Source organism: Sporothrix schenckii, assembly GCF_000961545.1.
Source record: "Sporothrix schenckii 1099-18 chromosome Unknown Cont49, whole genome shotgun sequence".
Classification (NCBI taxonomy): domain Eukaryota; kingdom Fungi; phylum Ascomycota; class Sordariomycetes; order Ophiostomatales; family Ophiostomataceae; genus Sporothrix; species Sporothrix schenckii.
Window position 1 is genome coordinate 1,222,695 of NW_015971150.1, and position 18,859 is coordinate 1,241,553.

Below are 18,859 nucleotides of genomic sequence, written 5' to 3' on the forward strand. Positions count from 1 at the left end.
AAAAAGCAGGTGGATGAGAGCAAACTCTACTCTTACAGAACAGGACAGCTGTTCTTATTATATCTCCTATTTGGTAGAACGCTGTTGGTTCTATAACCAAGAGTTGAAACGTATCATGATGTTCGTCTTGGTAGAACGAGGTCCGACTGCGGTCACGAAACGGTGATGCTCCACTGACACCGCGTGGATGCCGACTGTGTCTGAATGGAACCGTTAAACGACCACCTGACCGGCTAGACGATGTTTCTGAGGCCGACACCATGTCCTCAATGGCCGTTTAGCCGAGCGGGGAGGGACTTTGTGCATTGTTGCAGTGCGGAGTAAGTCATCCGTGGAGTCGCCACAAGAGCTAGCTCGACTGCTAGCTCGACTGCTAGCCCTACCCCATTCCCCACGCTTCGTTGAGGGATTGAATCCCCTCGGCCGTGCTGACAGCCGTGACCTCCTCGATCCGTTGCAGCATGTGGACCAGTTCTGCTTGCTCGTCTGGTTTTTTGAAAATCCGACCGCCTATAGAGTGCGTTGGTTGTGTGCGCAATGGTTAGTCTTTGTAAACATACATTTTCCGTAGGCCGAGATATCTCGGCGACTTACATATGACGAGGGGCTGCACGGCGTTGACGAGCACGCCCGGGTGCTTGTCTCCCGTTGTCTTGGTCATGCCGCACAACTGCAGCGCATGCTCGAGAATCTCAGTCTGTGGAGGTGAACGTGTTAGACGTGACATGCAATACAAAATGGTCTGCCGACAGTAGCACGCACACCACCCGCCAACCCTACCTCGAGGGCTCTCGCAAAGCCGAGAAAATCCATCCCCCGCGCGGGGTGGGGATTGTGCAGCGCCAGCAGCACCTTGGCCAGGTGGTAGAACTGCATGGCAATCATGTGCCATGTGGAGAGGTAGAAGATGTGTGGAAACGGCCCGCCGTCGTCGAGGACGGCCAGCGGCTGGAACGACTCGGGCAGGGCTTCGTGCCACGCCGAGACCTCCCGCTGCAGGTCGCTCCAGCGATCGGGGGGGTGGGTGTCGCTGTTGTTGCTGTTGTTGTTGTTGTTGTTGTTGTCGACGCCATCGCCGTCGCCGCCGCCCCCCTGCCCAAAACAAAAGTCGACCACCTCGGCCATGAGCATCGTCATCTGCTCCGTCTTGACATAGTCGTAGTCGCCGCCCCAGGTGATGTCAACCTTCCAGTGGCGCGGCAGGATGGCCGTCGGCCGGCGCGACGCCAGGGCCACCATAATCTCCTCGCGAAAGTACGTCCAAAAGGCCGTCCGCTTGAGCGCGCGGAACCCAATGTTTTTGCGGTTGTGGATGAAGAGCGACGAGCAGCCACGGCGGTGAAGGTCGTTGCGCTGGGCATCCGTCTCGCGGTCCGCCGTCGCCTCATTGTCCCCGCCGCTCTCGTAGCTCAGCATCTCGTACATGCGCAGCACGACCGTCGATATGGGCAGCACATTGTCGAGCGCCGTGGCTGGGTCGGCGAGCGCCGGGATGAGGTCCTGGATGCACAGGTCGTGGAACTGCGAGGCATACAGCTTGTCATGGGGCCCGTGGCCGTTGTGGACCCCGTAGCGGGACCCATTGCGTCGGTGGAGATGGCACGCAGACAGGGCGAGCACGGCGTGCAGCAGAACCGGGCAGCTCAGGGCCAGAAACGGAACGAACGTCTCGAACTGGCGGTGCGGGTCGTTGACGTCGAACCAGCCGGCCAGGTGTTGCGTGTAGTGCTGGAGCAAGGTGGCAATCTGTGGATCCCGCAGCGGCTGCGTAGGTCCGGGCGTGTAGATGACGGAGCCGGACGCACGCATGCGGATAAGAGACTGCATGGGGTCCACGATGGTGTCGGGGCTGCCGCCGCTCGTTGTGGAGTACGGGGAGGCGAAATCGGTTGCATTGTGCGACGGCGTCGGGGCGGTAACGGGATACGCCGGTGTCGAAACGGGCTCCGAGACCGGCTCCGGGACGGGCTGGTGGGCGGCGTGTTCTGCTGCCAATGCAGGCATGTGGCCATCGTCGTCAAACAACACGCCCGTGTCCGGCTCCGGCGACGGCTGGGCGGGTGTGGAGACATTGGTTGCCGTGTTGCTCTCGGTGTTTGCGTCGGTGTCGTCTGTGCTCGTGGCTACGGTGTGTACGAAGCGGACTGCGAGTACAACAGTCAGACGTTCTTCTGGATTATTGGAATTACTGGAGAGGACACGGAGGCACGCTCACCCTCGGGAGTGTCCAGCCAGACATGGCTCGCGTCAAACTGGAAGCCGCCGTTGCTCTCGGAGCGGCGGGCGGCCGACTCGGAGACGTCATAACGACACTCTCGACGGGCTATTTCACAGTGCCGACAAGTCGGTTTGCGTTCGTCACCTTGCGCAGTCAGTCAAATGCTTGCGTGAGTTCTTTCAGCCCACTGTAGATACACTCTCTATAGACGTACATTTCATATGCCGTTTCCGACAGGTGATGCTGTCTTGTCAGTACGACACGCCGAATGAGAGTCTGTTTGGCCGCAGTCAATGCATCCTCCGCCCTTGTCCTTGGAAAAGAGTCCGCTTACCAACCTGCATGCGGTCAGAGGAGAGTCAGCAAGGAACCGAAAACATAAACACAACGCAACCGAAAACGAAACCAAAGATTACCCACCGGTCCGAACTCGCCGATAGACTTCTCGTGTCGGGGCCATGGCGCCATATTCAGAAACGAGACGAGGATAACGATGAAAACAGACGCAGAGCCCGGTTCGAGAGTCAATTCATGTCGAACCGGCTACCAGTGGATATGGAATCTCTCTTCTCCGTTTCTCCTCACGAGACGACCATTTCCCCGCTCGCATGCCCACAAGACCCACCACAAAGGACTACGGCTGACGCCCCAAGGAATTAATTTTGTGGCAACGGCGTGTTAGTTTAGTTTACGTTACCTCAAAGAGGTCGGTCGGTCTGGCAGCCGTGGGCTGTGAATGGCGAACAGTATAGTGGAATCAAACACAAATCGCCTACTCATACAATGACACCGAAACACGTCTTTTATTGCATCCTGTGATTTGTCTACATCTAGTAACGGTCGACTTTGCCGTTGCTTGTCTACACTAGTAAAGGTCCACTTTCCCCCCGCCCTGGCACAGGCTCTCGATAATGGCCAGGTCGTTGAGCGCCTCCTCGGGCCCGGCGCGCGACTGCGCCTTGCCGCTGGCAATGGCCTCGAGGAACGCCTTGACCTCCAGCTCCACGCCCCGGCTCTTGATCGTCTCGGTGCGCCGCTCGCCCGACAGCAGCTCCAGCGTCAGCACGTAGCCGTCCGGGCCGTCGGTCAGGTGGAAGCTGCCCTGGGTGCCGATGATGACCAGCTCGGTGGCGCGGCGCGTGGACGCAAACGACATGGACAGCGTGCCCGTGGCGCCGCCGCTCAGCACGAGGCCGGCGTTGACCGTGTCGAGGGGCGGCAGGTGCGGCGCGACCTGGCGCGCGTAGCCGTGCGTCTCGACGACCTCCTGGCCCGAGATGTAGCGCAGCATCGCCGTCTGGTGCACGCCGCCGTCCAGCAGGAAGCCGCCCTGGTACGCGGGCACCTTGCGCCACGGCGTCTCGTAGTACTTGCCGCCGGCCGCCTGGTTGCGCCAGATGCGCAGGTGCAGCTGCGTGATGGTGCCCAGCGCCTGCTCGTCGACGACCCACTGGCGGCCCTTTTCAAACTCGGGCTGGAAGCGGATCTGCTCGGCGATGCTGAAGACGAGGCCCTGGCCGGCGTACGTGGCCTGGTAGTCGCGGATGAGCTGCCGCGCCGTCTGCACGTCCTTGGCCACCGGCTTCTCCGAGAGGACGTGCTTGCCCGCGGCCCAGCAGCGCCGGACGATGTCGGGCTGCACGGCAATGGGCAGCACCACGACGACGGCGGCAATGTCCTTGCGTGCCAGCAGGTCGTCGAGCGTGTGGCCCGGCGTGTCGTCCGAGTACAGCTCGACGCCTGCCTGGCCGAGTTTCTGCGCCTCGGCGACCAGCGGTGCCGCAGTGGCCTGGGAGCGCGAGTAGATGGCCTTGACGCTGGCCTTGTTGGCGACGAGGGCAGGGAGGTGCTCTGCAGTCGTTAGTGTGCTGGTCTGGATGGTCACGTCGTTGTCACGTCGTGGTCACAGGAACTGGACATACCTTCCGTGGCAAAGATGCCGGCACCCAAGATGGCAATTCCGGCCATTGTGTAGATGGAGGTGTGGTGGAGGGAGGTGGTGTGGTCGACAGGGTCTTGTTTCGTTCCTGGGAGGATGGCCGTTGAGCACAAGCTGCAGAAGTCAAACAGCTCTTTTTGGAATCAACAGCTTTCCCCTCTTTGTCATAGGACGTACAGCTTGTACGAATGTACGGCTGTACATATATAGGACATCCCGGCAGACGCCGAATTCGATTCCGTCGTCGGCGACAGTGTGTTCGTGCCAGAGGCTCGGCTAAATCCCAAAATGGACGTAGCCGACATCCCCCTTTGTTTCTTTAACAACCCAAAACAGGCCAACGACCCGAAGTCGGCCTGCTTGGCGTCGAGTCAGTCACAAACAACGTCATGCTGCAGAGTGTGTCGTATTGTGTACGCCGAACGAGGCGGCCACATACCGGCCACGGAGGACGAGAGTCCGGCATCCATTCGGCGTTCAGACTGGACGATGGACGTGGTTGACGTATTTATTTGATTATTTATTTGATTCTTTCATGTCTGTAGACGTCTTCTGCCCATTCTCAATCCAAGTAACTGTTGTTTCACCTCACTCCCGTCAAAATGGCTGTCAAGCGAGTGGACATTGACCAAGGCTGGGAATTCAAACAGGCCAGCAGCCTCAACAACGCGACGGCCTCGTCGTTTTTGCCCGTCGCCCAGTTCCCGACGGTCGCCCACATCGACCTGTTGCACCACAAGCTGATTCCCGACCCGTACATCGACGACAACGAGCTCGCGTGTCTCTGGGTCAACGATGCCGACTGGACCTACCGCACGACCCTGCCCGCGACGCCGCTGCCGACGCCGCAGGCGCGGGCCGTTCTCGTCTTCGAGGGCCTCGACACCGTCGTCGACGTGTTTCTGGGCGGCACGCGGATCCTGTCGAGCAAGAACATGCACGTCGAGCACCGCGTCGACGTGACGGATCAGCTGCGCGCAGCCGGTGGCCCGCTGTCGCTGGAGCTGCTGTTCAAGGCGGCGCCCGCGTTTTCGCGGCAGGAAAAGAAGCGCATCGGCTACAAGGGCAACGAGACGGACGTGCACTTTGGCGGGCCGGAGCGTCTCTTTTTGCGCAAGGCGCAGTACCATTGGGTATGTTTGTGTCGTGGTACCATTGGTACGAGTACATGCTAATACGATTCTTAGGGCTGGGATTGGGGCCCGGCCGTCAACACGTCGGGGCCCTGGAAGCCCGTCTACCTCGAAGTCTACGAGACCCGCATCGACCGACTGGTGGTCCGCCAGCAGGTGTCGGACGACTTGACGGCCGCGACCATCAGCATCCAGGGCCGCGTGGAGACGGTCGCAAAGGCGCAGCAGGACGTCCATCTGCACGTCAGCGATCCCTCCGGCGCGTCTCTCCAGAGCCACACGCTCCAGACAGCGGCGGATGGGTCCTTTGCCACGACCGTCACCGTGGACACGCCCCAGCTGTGGTACCCACACATGTACGGCGACCAGCCTCTCTACACCGTGTCGGCGAGCGTGGCCCTCTCCGACGCAGCGTCGCCTCAAGACAGCACCAGAACCAGCCGCCGGATTGGCCTGCGCCGCCTCCGGCTGCTGCAGCACCCGCTCAAAGAGGCCGCGGGCACGTCGTTTGTCTTTGAAGTCAACAACATCCGCCTCTTCTGCGGCGGCTCCTGCTGGATCCCCGGCGACTTTATGCTGCCGCGCATGACGCGCCAGCGCTACCGCGACTGGATACAGCTGGCCAAGGACGGCCACCAGAGCATGATCCGCGTCTGGGGCGGCGGCATCGTCGAGTCGGACGACTTTTACGACCTCTGCGACGAGGCGGGCATGCTCGTGTGGCAGGACTTTTTGTTCGCCTGCGGCAACTACCCGGCCTCGGGCGACTTCCTGGACAGCGTGCGCCGCGAGGCCGAGCAGCAGGTGGTCCGCGTCGGCCACCACGCGAGCCTGGCGCTTTGGGCCGGCAACAACGAGGACTACATGGTGGCCGAGCGCTGGGGCTGGGACCTCGACATGAGCGACGAGACGGGGCCCTGGGACCAGACCAACTTCCCGGCCCGCGAAATCTACGAGCGCGTGCTGCCCGCCATTGTCGAGACCCTCGGCGGCGACGTGCCCTACTGGCGCAGCAGCCCCTACGGCGGCGCCTTTTCCAACGACACCACCGTCGGCGACACCCACATCTGGGATGGTACGTCACGTCACCCCTCTCCCTCCGAGGCATACCTAAAGAATAACAGAACAGCATGCTAACCACCTCCAGTCTGGCACGGCAAGATGTCGGCGTACCAGGACTATAAGAGCTACACGTCGCGCTTTGTCAGTGAGTTCGGCTTCGAGTCCTGCGCGTCCCTGGCCACCATGGAGCGCGGCATCACTGTGCCCGCGGAGCGCCACGCGCAGTCGCGCCTCTTTGACATCCACGACAAGGGCCCCGGCCACGCGCGCCGCTACCCCATGTACATGGGCGAGAACTTCCGCTTCCGCATGAACCCCTTCCGCGACTTTGTGTACTGCACGCAGTTCTTGCAGGCCGAGGCCCTCCGCTACGCCTACAACTGCTGGCGCCGCGCGTTCCGCGGGCCCGGCGAAGAACACTGCGCCGGCGTGCTCGTGTGGCAGCTCAACGACATCTGGCCCGGCACCAGCTGGGCCCTCGTCGACGTGGACCGGCGCCCGAAGCCGGCCTACTACATCACCAAGCGCGCGCTCGCCCCGGCCGTCGTCGGCATGGAGCGCACCGTCACCGGCGCGCCGCCCTACATCACGACGGGCTATCCGCCCGACCGGCACGCCCTCGACGTCTGGGCCGTCAACGGCGCCCTCGCGGCCTGCCACGCCACGCTCACGCTGGCCGCCTACGACGTCGAGACGGGCGCCCCGGTGCCGCTGCCGCACGGCGTCGCCGCGACGCGCAGCGTCGTGCTGGCGCCGAACCAGACGACCGAGCTGGTGCGCCACATGGCCATTCCCGCGGCCGACCGCACGGTCGTCGTCGCCTACCTCGACGGCCCTGCTACGCCAACGTCGGCGACGGCGGCGCCGCCCACGCGCCTCGCCCGCTGGGTCTCCTGGCCCGAGCCGCTGCGGCTGGTGCGCATGTCGCCCGCGCTGGCCGTCACGGCGACCGTGTCCGACGCCGGCGACCAGGTCCTGCTGACGGCCAATGCGCCCACCAAGGGCGTCACGCTGCATGTGTCGCCGACAGAGGGCGTGGCCGACGCCGTCTTTGACGACAACTTTGTCGACCTCGTCCCCGGCGAGACCGTCGTGGTTGGCGTCCACGGTCTGCGCGGCCGCGCGGTGGAGGTGCGCTTCCTGTACGACTGGGAACTAAAGGACGGATTTGAGTTGTAGACGTGTTACTATGGGGGAATGTACTGTTGAAAATAAAATAGGTCAATCAAGACCTTTCTACTGAAACGAGCGACAGATAGCAATCACATCCTTGTCGTTCCCATGTCCTCTTGCCACTGTGCGCGCACGGCATCCAGCAGCCCCGGCGTCGTATACAGGTCTGTGGCCGCCCCCGCCATGGCCTTGGCGACTCGCATGGCCCGTGCAAAGGCACCACGCGTCCCCGAGGCCGCTTCAAAGTCGGGACTGTGCGGCGCGCCTCCGCTGCCGGCCGGCGGGACGGCAAAGCTGACATTGATGCTGGGCAGCACGTAGCTGACGTCGCCCTGGTCGGTGCTGCTCTTGATCCAGGTCGGGCCGTCTGCGCGCAGCGGCGGGTTCGGCCGGTCGTCCACCGGGGCGAGGGCGGCCCAATGCGCCGCGTACTGCGCCGCCAGCACGCGGTTCGGCACGTGGTCGAGGTAACCCAGCTCGACGTCGATGGCGACCGATGCGCCGGTGGCGTCGGCCCCGGCGCAGAAGCAGCCCTCGACTTTGCCCTGCAGCGTGCGCAGGCGGTGGGCATGGGCGGCCCGCAGCACAGCGACACCAGCCGCATGGGCGTGGATGATGTTGGTGCCGCCGTCGCCACCGTCGGTAATGTGCAGGCCAATGACATCGTCCGGCTGCGTCTGCTGCCGGAGGGCCGCGATGGCCGTGTACGCGACCACAAGGGCGTCCAGGGCGTTGATGCCGCGCCAGGGCTGCTGCGCGGCGTGGGCCGCGCGGCCGGTGTAGCGGACGCGCAGGCGGGTGAAGGCGGCGGTGCGTACGAGGGCGCTGTTGTGGGCGATGCCCGGGTGCGAAATCATGGAGACGTCGACGCCGTCGTACGCACCGGCGGCCAGGCACCGGATCTTGCCGCCACCGCCCTCTTCGGCGGGTGTCCCGACGACAAGGACCTTTCCGGGCAGCGTCTGGCGGCGGAGCGTGTCGGCCGTTGCCAGAGCCGCAGCGACCGACACGACGGCAATCAGGTTGTGCCCGCACGCGTGGCCGAGTCGGGGAAGGGCGTCTGTGCGGTAAGTATGGGTATGCGGTTGGATGCGAGCAAAGCCAACGCCACAGCAGTGACATACCCATCTCAGCATTAAAATTGACGACGGGCCCGGGTACACCGGTGTCGTACGCGGCCGACCAAGCCGTCGCCATGCCATACGCAGAGCGAGTCACTGCCCAGCCCGTCTGGGCCTCCATAAAAGCACAGAGGGCATCGTGTGTCATGTGCTCCTCGTATGCAAGCTCTGGATGGCTGTGAATGAATTTATTCAGCGGCCAGAGCACTGGCTCCAGGTCATCAATGAATCGGTCGATATCGGCGAGGATGGGCTCCATGGATGGTGATTCGTGCATAAAAGATGTGTTTCGGAAGTAGTTTGTTATAAAGTGTACCGCGCCGGTTGGAGGGAACAACGTCTAATAATAACAAAAACCTGTCGGCAGATGCACTTCCCCTGTCAAGTGTGTCGTATCGGATGGTTGAGCAGCGCCAAGTGCACGTCGCAGGAAGGGTCCTTTGTCCAGAGAGTCGGATGTAGTATTGTAAGGAAATGCCGAGTTTTTGTTTACAAACGCAAGCGAGACGATCAACAATGGGCCTGGCCAAGGAACAATAAATATGTCGGTAGTTGGAAGACAATTAACCTTCTTAACCAAGTTGCCATTGCATCTCGTGAAGACCTATCACAAATGACAGAATATATGCTTCCAACATCTCTTAACAACTGAGGGGTAACGCCGTGGCGCCACTCTCTGGCGCGTCATGTCCCTACAGAACGAAGCCTGTGCACTTTGGAAAAAGGGAAGCGGAGTCGGCGCGGCACAGTGCTCGGCGCGGCATAGAGCTCGGCGCCATGCAAAGGTGGGGGGAAGCCGGTTGTTGTGGATGGTGGAGCATGCAAGACTTTGAAGATAAACCGGTTGACATTTTGAAGTAGAGATATATCTATATAAGAAAAGGGTCATTGTAACAAATTTGCAGGTGTGACACCGTAACACAATTGATATCAGAACCGCCACAATCTACAACGACACATCAAGCACACCACAGACGTACACCAACTTATCCCAACTTACATCATGGCCCCTGTTCTGGACTTTCCGCAGACGGTTGACTGGATGGGCCAGTCGACGCCGGTGTGGCCGATGCAGACCATCGACTACGCTCTGCTGCTGTCGCAGGACCCGGGCGAGGTCGAGCGCGTGCTGCAGGCGTGCCTCGAGGAGGGCTACTTCTACCTGGACCTGTCGGGTCTCGACGGACGACGCACGCTGTCGGACCACGCGGCCTTGCTGGCACTCATGAAACGCTTCTTTGCGGCCCCGATCGAGGCGAAGAACGAGTTTGGCCTCTTGTCGTCGCACCTGGGGTGAGTGTCGCCGAGCACCGTTGGGTAGCCCCACAACGCTACACCAACCAATGCAATGCTAATGCTACGCCCAGATACGAACCCGTCGGCAGCCGCACAGGCGTGGCCGCCGGCAGCAAGGATGGTTACGAGATGCTCAAGGTGTCGCGCGACGAGATCCAGCACGACAGCATACGCATCCCGTCGCCCGTCAAGAACAGCGGCGACCTGCAGATCCTGGAGAACGCAATCGGCAGCTGCAACACCGTCGCCAAGGTCATCCTGTCGGCGCTCTCGACCGGCCTGGGCCTCACCGGCGCCGGCCGCTTCGAGCACGCCCACCGCAACGAGCGGCCGTCCACCACGACGCTGTCCATGATGCACTACCTGCCGCTGGCCGACCTCGCCGGCCAGAACCGCCTGGGCCACCAGAAGCACACCGACATCAGCACCCTGACCCTGCTCTTCACCGAGCAGTGGGGCCTCCAGGTGCGCCCGCCCGGCGGTGCCTGCGGCACGCGCGAGATGGGATTTGTAGCGCCCCGGCCGGGCTGTGCCTTTGTGCACGTCGGCGACTCGCTGCGGTTTGCCAGCGGCCACCGGTTCCAGAGCTGCATCCACCGCGTCGTGCCCTTTGACCCGGCGGAGCACCGCTACAGCGTCGCCTACTTTTTGCGCGCCGCGGACGACACGCTCTTTGTCGACTCCGAAGGCCGCGCCGTCACGGCCGCGCAGTGGCACGACGAGAAGTTCAAGGCCTTTACCGACCCGGAGCTGTGGCAGGCCATGGCACCCAAGTCCATGATTCTCGGTGGCATGAAGGAGGACGGCGAGGACAAGCCGCTGTCGGCGTCGGCCGCGGCGATGGCCAAGGGAGCATCTGTCCCGGTGCAGGTGGAGGCATAATAAGACGTTGCCACGGGAAGACATAGACGAGTGAGAAGGAGAGTGCGGCAGAAATGTAACGTATTCAAGACGGTCGTTAGTGAATAGTGATATGTCCAAAGATATCGTGTGAAAATGAGTAAGTTGGGACATAATATCAGCAGGATTGTTGTACGTATATTTATTTTTAATTGTATTGTCAATAGTCTATACATCTTTGCATCGATCAATAGTAAAACAGCACAACTCAAATGCACAGAATACGGCTCAATGTGAAACTCATTCGCATTCAACTTGCATAGCAACCTTGCTTCCTGCGACGGGCTCAAGTTTGCTGACGGCAAGTCGGACGTTATGGAGATAACGTTGTTAAGACTTGTAAGCGGGAGTCTGCTGATGAAAACTCGGGAATGTCTATCGAGGCATCAGCAACTTGTCGGGATAATGAAACGATGTCCATAAACCGACGGCAATAGAACAAAAGTTGGTCCGGTCCGGTACTGCATCGATGTCTACAACGAGCCCCAAGTGTGTGATTTCAATTCTGAGCTCCCATTACTGCGGCTGCGGCGATAGGCTTCCTTTGCTTGGTGTTAGTGCCGGTCTTGAGCACCGCTTTAGTCACTGCTCTCTTTTTCCAGTTCTGTTAAACAACATAGTGAGATTGACGACGCACGTTTAGGGGCGAAAAGACAAAAGTGACGTCAAGTAAAATCCAGAACAGTCCTCGGAGTGTCTCAACAGCTCTTTGAGCTCCTGGACATCGCCTAGCTCTACCTAGCTCTACTCTGCAGCTCTGGTCAATGTAGCAACTGCCGCAAAAAGTCTCCGCTGCCAAACGTTTACGTCAAGGACCTGACATCTGCTGTATTTAAAGCTCGATGCCCCGCGACCTGCCCCGCGAGATGGAAAAAGACGAACAAACAGTCGAGAAAGACAACAGTGTTCTCTATTCATCAAGTCAAACCACACAATCCTCGCACAACGTCCTTGCAATCCATCGACTTTAATTGACAACTACCATCACAATGGCCCCCACCGTTCTCGTTGTCCTCACCTCGCACGACAAGCTCGGCGACACCGGCAAGAAGACGGGCTGGTATTTGGTGCGCTCCCTCGTCCATTATCGTCATTCACCGTAGCCAATTGTGCGTACCGAGCACACGCTAACTTGCACAGCCCGAGTTCGCCCACCCGTATGACGAGTTTGTCGACGCCGGCTTCGACGTGACCGTCGCCTCGCCCAAGGGCGGCGAGGCGCCGCTCGACCCGTCGTCGGTGGAGGCGTTCAAGGAGGACGCCTCGTCGGTGGCCTTTTTGAACAACAAGAAGTCCATCTGGCAGAACACGCAGCCGCTCCATGCGTTTGCCGGCGACGACGCCACCGCCGCCAAGACGGCCCAGGCGTACGACGCGCTCTTCTACCCGGGCGGCCACGGCCCCATGTTCGACCTGGCCTTTGACAAGCAGAGCCAGCGGCTGGCCGCCGCGTTTGCGTCGGCCGGCAAGGTCGTGTCGGCCGTGTGCCACGGCCCGGCGGCGCTGGCCAACGTGTTTGTCGACAACGACGAGAGCAAGGGCTACCTGCTCAAGGGCCGCCGCGTGGGCGGCTTCACCGACGCCGAGGAGGCCGCGGCGCAGATGGACAAGGCCGTGCCTTTCCTGCTCGAATCGCGTCTGCGTGAGGTCGGCGCCAACTTTGGGAAGGCGGACGAGCTCTGGGGCGAGTACGTCGTCGTGGACGGCAACATCGTTACGGGCCAGAACCCGGCGAGCGCCAAGGGCGTCGGTGCGGCCATTGTCAAGGCTGTCAAGAAGTAAAAGTGTACAGCGGTGTACGGCTGTGTAACACAGGAGAATCAAGGAAACGACAGGACGACCAATGTCACAGAAACAAAATCGTATTTAGGTATCTGAACAATATAAATTGGCAAGGCCAGGACTCGCAACAGATTGCCGTGGGTCAGGTGAGGTTAACGCCCTCCATCAGAGACCGTCCATGTTCCTAGTGCAACTCCGCTACAGGCGCGCCTGCTTGTGGCCGCTTGACATCGCGCCACCGCTGCAGCCAGTCGAACACGACGCGGTGCCACACCAGTGCATTCTCCTTCTTCGTCACAAAATGGCCTTCGTCTGGAAAGTTGAGGTAGCGTGCCGGCACGCCCTGGAACAGCAGCGCGCGAAACACGGACTGGCCCTCCATGACGACGCAGCGGTAGTCGAGGTCGCTGTGGACGACCAGTGTCGGCGCAGCATAGTCTTTCCAGGCCGCGATGCGGTCCGGGCGGGCCGGGTTGTACCGCTGGATGTTGTCGTTGTTCTCCCAGGCGTACCCAGGACCCGAAAACGTGGCAATGCCATCGGAAAAGTCGGATGTCAGGCCCATAAACTCGGTTGTGAAGACGGGGTCGTGGCAGACGGCCGCGTTGAACTGCTTGCCCAGGGGCTTGCCCAGCAGCCACGCGACCATGTAGCCGCCGTAGCTGCCGCCGGCGACAACGGCACGACTGCAGTCAATGTCAGGAACGTCCTGGAGGGCCAGCATGCATTTTTCAAGATCGCGGTACGGTGAGCCGCCCCAATTGTTGTAGATGCGTGTGGTGTGGTCGAGACCAAAGCCAACGCTGCCCGTAATGTTGGGCATCACAACCGCGTACCCCTGCTCGGCCCACACGGCGGCGTTCCAGCGCATGTGCCACTCGTCGTCGAACGCACCCTCCGGCCCGCCATGGACAACAAGGGCCAGGGGCAGTTTGGCAGGCGAGCCTGGTTTGCCGTGGTTGGATGGCCGCACCACCCAGGCCTGGACAAAGTAGCCCGCAGCTGTGTTGCTGTGACCGTTGCCGTTGCCGCCGTCGCTGTTGCCACCGTCGTCGTCGTCGTCCAAACAACCGCCCTCAAAGTACATTTCCGACACTTGGTGGTCGTACGACAGACCAAACCGCGCTCCGTCCTTGGTGGCCGTGGAAATAACGCGCGGCTCAAAGGTGTCGGTGTCTCCGTCGTCCTCGATGTCGACCATGTGGAAGAAGCGGCTGTCGACAAGAGACGAGCCAGAAATCAGCACCGAATACGACGACAAACGATCGTCGTCGGGCCGGCGGCCTTCCCGTCGGATCACGTAATACTCACTGACGGATCCCCGACCGCCACTGATCCGCCGTGGCCGTGCCCCGGCCCGCAACTCCATGACAAACAGGCTTGTTCGGCCGCAGTCGCGAGCCTTGATAAAGACAGCCTTGCCGGACGGAGCAAACTCAAACGCATCCGGCACGGGACCGTCGCGGGAGACGAGCGCAGCCTCTTCTCCCGGCCCGGCCACGACGATCGACGCGTCGTGCACAGCGCCCGAGACAATGTGGCCGAGATGCACGCGGAGGTCGGCAGGGCAGGTGAGCGGGGCCCACAGAAAGGCGACCATTGTCCCGTCGGGCGAGAAGCGCGGGTTGAGAGCAAGGCCAGGAGGACTGCCGCCCGATGCCGACGCGGGGCTGGTGCTGGCCGCTGTATGCGACACCCGGATGCGCGCTGGTTTGTACACCGTCGGCGATGCAAAGCTGTCCAGCGGCACATAGTACACCTCGGTGCAGCTGGTGTGGTGCATATTGGCCGGCGCCGGGTCGCGGACGACAAAGACGACGCCCTGGGCGCCAATGTCATACGAGGCGGTCGGATCGAGCGGATCGTAGATACCAAAGGGGGCCTCAAAGCGCGGAGGCGCATGCTGGAGAGCGTTGTAGAGATCACTCAGGGACCAGACAAAAGTCCGGTCGTCGGGCAAGGCCGACAACAACGGGCGCCGGGTGAGCGAACCGTACCAGATGGCGTATGGCTGGGGCGGCAGGTAGCGGTCCCAAGCTCGGACCTGCCAGGTGTCGTAGATGCGGGCTGAGCTGCCTGGCTGGGGAGGTGAAGGAAGCTCTGCAATGGTGGGCTCGACCGATCTAGACGGATCGTAGTCAAAGTCGATCAGCTGGTCGAGGCGCGAGATCTCCTGCGGTGGGAACCGCATCTTCTCGTTGTAGAGCTGTCCATCCGCGCCGACTTGGCCAGCCACGGCAAAGGCCACGGACCCATCCGGCAGGGCCTTGAGACGGAGGGCCTTGATGGGGGCTGCCACATGGCCGGCGACGTAGGGCTGGAACGACGGGTCGTCCATTTCGTGGTACGTGGCCTTGCCCACGACGACGTCTGTCGACCCGTTCTCGTTTGGCCGCAACCACAGCAGCTCGTCCGCCGACCCGGGGATCCAGGCCATGTCGCCTAGTTTGCTGGCATCATTCGATTTGTCGACGACAAAGGGCCACGAATTGCCGTTGTTGACGTCCAGTATGAACAGCTCCTTCTTGGTTGTGCCCTTGATATTGCCATCGTCGACAAAGGTATGCGTTGACACGGTAAAATAGGCGATGCGGCCAGACGGACAGGGCACGGCGCTCGACCGTTGCGGTGCTGCGAGAAACGTCTCGGGCGTGAGTTTTTGTTGGAGAACCATTTTGGGTGCGTTGGCTGGAGATGCAGTAAGACAAAGAGGGCCGAGCAATCGTGGTGTCAATTGAAGAAAGAGCTCTCAATCATTCCTTCCGTATACGACAGTGGCCACGATGTCCCCTCTTTTGAGGAAAGAGGTCAAGAACCGCTCGCTCCTTCTTTATCTTCCAGATCAACGGTAGTCAACCATATTTTCTTGCAGTGATGATGCGGCCGGCTTACGCAAAGCGTAGGTGCGAGTGTGTTGTTACGTAGTGCTGTAAGTACAAGTGGGGGGAGATCACGCAGGCTCCGCCAATAGCCGACAAAGAAATCGACGCAAGACACGCCATAAAACATCTGGAGAACAGCCCTAATTCTAGGCAACGGCCAATCGACAGCCAAGCACGACGTTTCTGCCAATACTTATGAATTAAGGTTAATAATAAGATCTGTGTACGGCGTACTTTCTTACATTGACAAATATGCTTTGATCCCTTTACCTGGCTGCCTTTATGGACGGCACAATAATGCGACGATCTTACTTGAGAAAATATTCGAAGGCTCATTGCCTGGATGCCATCTGCAAACAGACAGAATGCACTGTGATCGATCATAAGAGAGTATATTGTTGCAAGAGTACCATTGCAAGCGAGTGTAAGTCTAGTCTAGATGTGATTGGATGAAATTCGTATGAGCACAAAACGATGACAATAAATCGATCAGAAGGCATATGTAAAAATGAAACAATGAAACGCATGCTGGATATCGGTCAAGTAATACCACTTGTCTCAAACGCATCTTTTGGAATAACAGTCATCACCTCGATGCCTCAACAACGGCATCCTTGTCGGTTGCCACCGGGTTGATCTTCTCGTTCTTTTCGGTCTCCGTGTCGGTGTTCACGTGGGCCGTGGCGGCTGCCGGTGCTTCCGCAGCGGCCGCCTCCCCCTCCGACCCAGCTTCGCCACCGGCGTTGGCCTGCAGAGCCGCCGCCTCGGCCGCCCGGCGCTGCTTGCGGCCGTTGCCCATTTGCGGGAAGAAGTAGCCCGGCTGGAAGCCGGCCAGGATGGCGACGGCAATCATAATCATGAAGCCTTCGAGGACGATGAAGGACGGCTCGTCCTGCATAATCTTGTTGCCCCAGCCGCCGGCCATTTCGGCGATGCGGTAGATGCAGCGGATCAAAATGCAGCCGTAGGCGATGGTGACGGCAATGATAAAGGTGCGGAAGCGGCGGTGGTGCCAGAGGGCGAGGGCGGCTTCGGTCGGCTGCCGGCCGCGGCGGTCGCGGCCGGCGATCCAGGCCTTGACGCGGATGAAGTAGTCGAGCGAGGCGACGCCAAAGAAGGCGAGGACGACGACCTGCAGGACGATGCCGGCGATGATGAGGCGGTTGCCGGCATTCAGCAGCTTGGTGTTGGTGTACCCGGCCGAGGCGGCAATGGCGCCGCCGGCGGCCTGGATGAGCAGGCAGCTGACATCCAGCGGCACAAACACCCAAGGGTAGAGCGTGGGGCGGATGCGGGAGAGGGCCGGGCAGAGGGCGAGGCAGACGTGCTGCAGGGTCAGGTAGATGCCGATGCAGATGAGGGTGGGTGCGAGGATGATGGCGCAGATCTGGGTCTCAAAGGCGCTCTGGTCCCACGGGTTGGCGTGCAGTGGGACGCGGGAGGCGTAGCCGGCAAGCTCGAGGGCGGCACCGGCGGCGATGAAGCACGAATAGCTCCAGGTGCGGCGGGGGAGCAAGCCGAAAATGAGGGTGATTAGCAGGACAGCCGTGGCAATGCCGTAGCCGGCGGCAAAGAAGGCGTTGATGCCGACATTGGGATAGTAGCCGAGCGTCGTAGCCTTGACGGGGCAGGAGGGCGAGACCTCTTTGCAGTTTTTGAACGGATGCGCCGTGATGTTAACAGTCGATGCCATGGTGGTGGGCGTGTCCGACTCGGGGTCGTCGGGTTGGTTGTTATGCAAAGTGGCGGATAAGTGGCGGATTGTTTATATAAATAGGAGGCGATTCAGTCGAGGGCCTCTGTTGACATCTACCGCATCGTGCGATCTGACGATAAACGGGGAACGGATAAAAGAATGTAAGAAAATCAAAGGGGGGGGGAAAACGGAAAAAGAAAAGATACAGGTGGGAGAAAATAATAACGATCGAAACCAGCTTTCTTTGTAGTGACGGATGCGAGTACGAACCAAAAAAAGTGAAAGTAAAACACCTCTATTAGGAAAGGGGCCCGGGAGACAGCGCCGGACAGAACGAGGAAACGGCCGGGCAGTGTGGCAGAGCGAAGGCGCACTAAACACGAAAACTGTGGACCGTTGGAGGGATCACACGCGAACCAAGCCTAAACTCAAAAAGCGAGGGAGCATTAGCAGCGAAAGCAACGAAAAAGCACAAGCGAGCCCCAGCAAGCGAGGTCTTGATGGCGGGCTCGGTGGGGCATGTAGAAGCGAGGGTTGCATCGGACTCCATGCGCCTGCTACATCCCGATGATACAGAGAATTTGTTACGAATGTATCTTATTTTGTTTCTGCTTGTACGCTACCTTACGTCGTATTGTTTATCAATTTCAGGTCACTCTTGCGGTCTCTGGAAACAACATCTACGAGCCGCCTTCGGCCCCTATAATTTCCATTCCTAATTCCTTGCCATCACCAACTCGCTTCGCCGTCGAGGTGAGCCAAGCCGGCGGGACGACGGACGTGATGGGGCAGAGACAAAACCATGCTAAAGGGAAGCACCTGATTCGTGAGAGGAGAAAGGTTGCCGAGCGCCGACGCAGGATGGCAGGTCCGTACGAGGCCATTGGCAGCCCGCTGTGCAGATGCGGGTGAGCAGGCAAAGCCAAGACCAGAGGGCACCACTTTGTTTTAGCGAGACACACGTATTGATTTAGTGCATCAAAAGACTGCCACGACTGGGAGACACAGAAATTGAAGCGGGCCCAACCAGAGCCAGTAGTTGGGGCCGGAGGTGAGAGTGAGAAAATAGGGCATTTTCAGCAAGCGTCAAGCTACGGAGTCATAATGTAATTAAGGAATAATAATACGACAGGGCATAATACCTGTCAAAAAGCGCGGACGAGCCTTGAAAACACAGAAAATTGGAATATAAAGAATGAGATCGAAAAACAACGTAAGTAATAACTAACGTCTCAGCGCCCAGGACCAGTTGTAAACATTCCTCTGTTCTCATACTTTCGATGCTACATTCTCAAGCTTCTGGCATTTTGACGTTGGTGAATGAACACAGATAACTTTGAGTAAATCCGAGAACTCTGAGTTGGTAACGAAACGGTGTCAAGAGTCTGTCCGTGTCTCTTGTGCATCCTGCCTTCCTATTTGGGTACCGCATTTTGGTGACATCTCATCTTCATCTTCATCTTCATCCTCAGCAAACATGTGAAAAGTACAAAAGCCTTCGACGGACTTGCCCTCACTGAACTCCTCTTTCTCCTCGTCCCCTTCCGAAAATATGCTCTCGTCGGGGTTCGTTTGGTGAATGCCCGCCACATCGTTTCGCCTTGTCGTATCCATCGCACCTGCTTTCCCTCCCTGTACGCTAGCCTCGGAAGCAGCC

The 18,859-nt window shown here is 59.8% G+C and overlaps 8 protein-coding genes across 8 annotated transcripts; 2 read left to right on the plus strand and 6 right to left on the minus strand.

The window, feature by feature from the left end:
• Positions 1-379: 379 nt before the first annotated feature.
• On the minus strand, positions 380-2,439 carry SPSK_05073 (uncharacterized protein; the record flags this gene model as incomplete). Its single annotated transcript, XM_016731826.1, has 5 exons — positions 380-510; positions 595-697; positions 751-2,144; positions 2,216-2,362; positions 2,433-2,439. The coding sequence occupies 5 exons, from the start codon at positions 2,437-2,439 to the stop codon at positions 380-382; spliced, it is 1,782 nt and encodes a 593-aa protein (XP_016582894.1).
• Positions 2,440-3,083: 644 nt separating this feature from the next.
• Positions 3,084-4,186, minus strand: SPSK_05385 (uncharacterized protein; the record flags this gene model as incomplete). Its single annotated transcript, XM_016732133.1, has 2 exons — positions 3,084-4,069; positions 4,141-4,186. The coding sequence occupies 2 exons, from the start codon at positions 4,184-4,186 to the stop codon at positions 3,084-3,086; spliced, it is 1,032 nt and encodes a 343-aa protein (XP_016582895.1).
• A 504-nt stretch (positions 4,187-4,690) lies between these two features.
• On the minus strand, positions 4,691-8,905 carry SPSK_04825 (uncharacterized protein; the record flags this gene model as incomplete). The annotated part of the gene is made up of 4 exons (XM_016731588.1): positions 4,691-6,357; positions 6,484-7,492; positions 7,660-8,585; positions 8,650-8,905. The coding sequence occupies 4 exons, from the start codon at positions 8,903-8,905 to the stop codon at positions 4,691-4,693; spliced, it is 3,858 nt and encodes a 1,285-aa protein (XP_016582896.1).
• A 744-nt stretch (positions 8,906-9,649) lies between these two features.
• SPSK_05366 (2OG-Fe(II) oxygenase family oxidoreductase) lies at positions 9,650-10,824 on the plus strand (the record flags this gene model as incomplete). The annotated part of the gene is made up of 2 exons (XM_016732115.1): positions 9,650-9,939; positions 10,014-10,824. 2 exons carry the CDS (start codon positions 9,650-9,652, stop codon positions 10,822-10,824), a joined length of 1,101 nt encoding a protein of 366 aa, XP_016582897.1.
• A 1,007-nt stretch (positions 10,825-11,831) lies between these two features.
• On the plus strand, positions 11,832-12,624 carry SPSK_05530 (uncharacterized protein; the record flags this gene model as incomplete). The annotated part of the gene is made up of 2 exons (XM_016732274.1): positions 11,832-11,909; positions 11,983-12,624. The coding sequence occupies 2 exons, from the start codon at positions 11,832-11,834 to the stop codon at positions 12,622-12,624; spliced, it is 720 nt and encodes a 239-aa protein (XP_016582898.1).
• Positions 12,625-12,808: 184 nt separating this feature from the next.
• SPSK_04974 (uncharacterized protein) lies at positions 12,809-15,298 on the minus strand (the record flags this gene model as incomplete). Its single annotated transcript, XM_016731732.1, has 1 exon — positions 12,809-15,298. One exon carries the CDS (start codon positions 15,296-15,298, stop codon positions 12,809-12,811), a length of 2,490 nt encoding a protein of 829 aa, XP_016582899.1.
• A 794-nt stretch (positions 15,299-16,092) lies between these two features.
• On the minus strand, positions 16,093-17,199 carry SPSK_05384 (RTA1 domain protein; the record flags this gene model as incomplete). The annotated part of the gene is made up of 1 exon (XM_016732132.1): positions 16,093-17,199. One exon carries the CDS (start codon positions 17,197-17,199, stop codon positions 16,093-16,095), a length of 1,107 nt encoding a protein of 368 aa, XP_016582900.1.
• A 1,380-nt stretch (positions 17,200-18,579) lies between these two features.
• On the minus strand, positions 18,580-18,816 carry SPSK_05759 (uncharacterized protein; the record flags this gene model as incomplete). Its single annotated transcript, XM_016732494.1, has 1 exon — positions 18,580-18,816. The coding sequence occupies one exon, from the start codon at positions 18,814-18,816 to the stop codon at positions 18,580-18,582; it is 237 nt and encodes a 78-aa protein (XP_016582901.1).
• Positions 18,817-18,859: the final 43 nt, after the last annotated feature.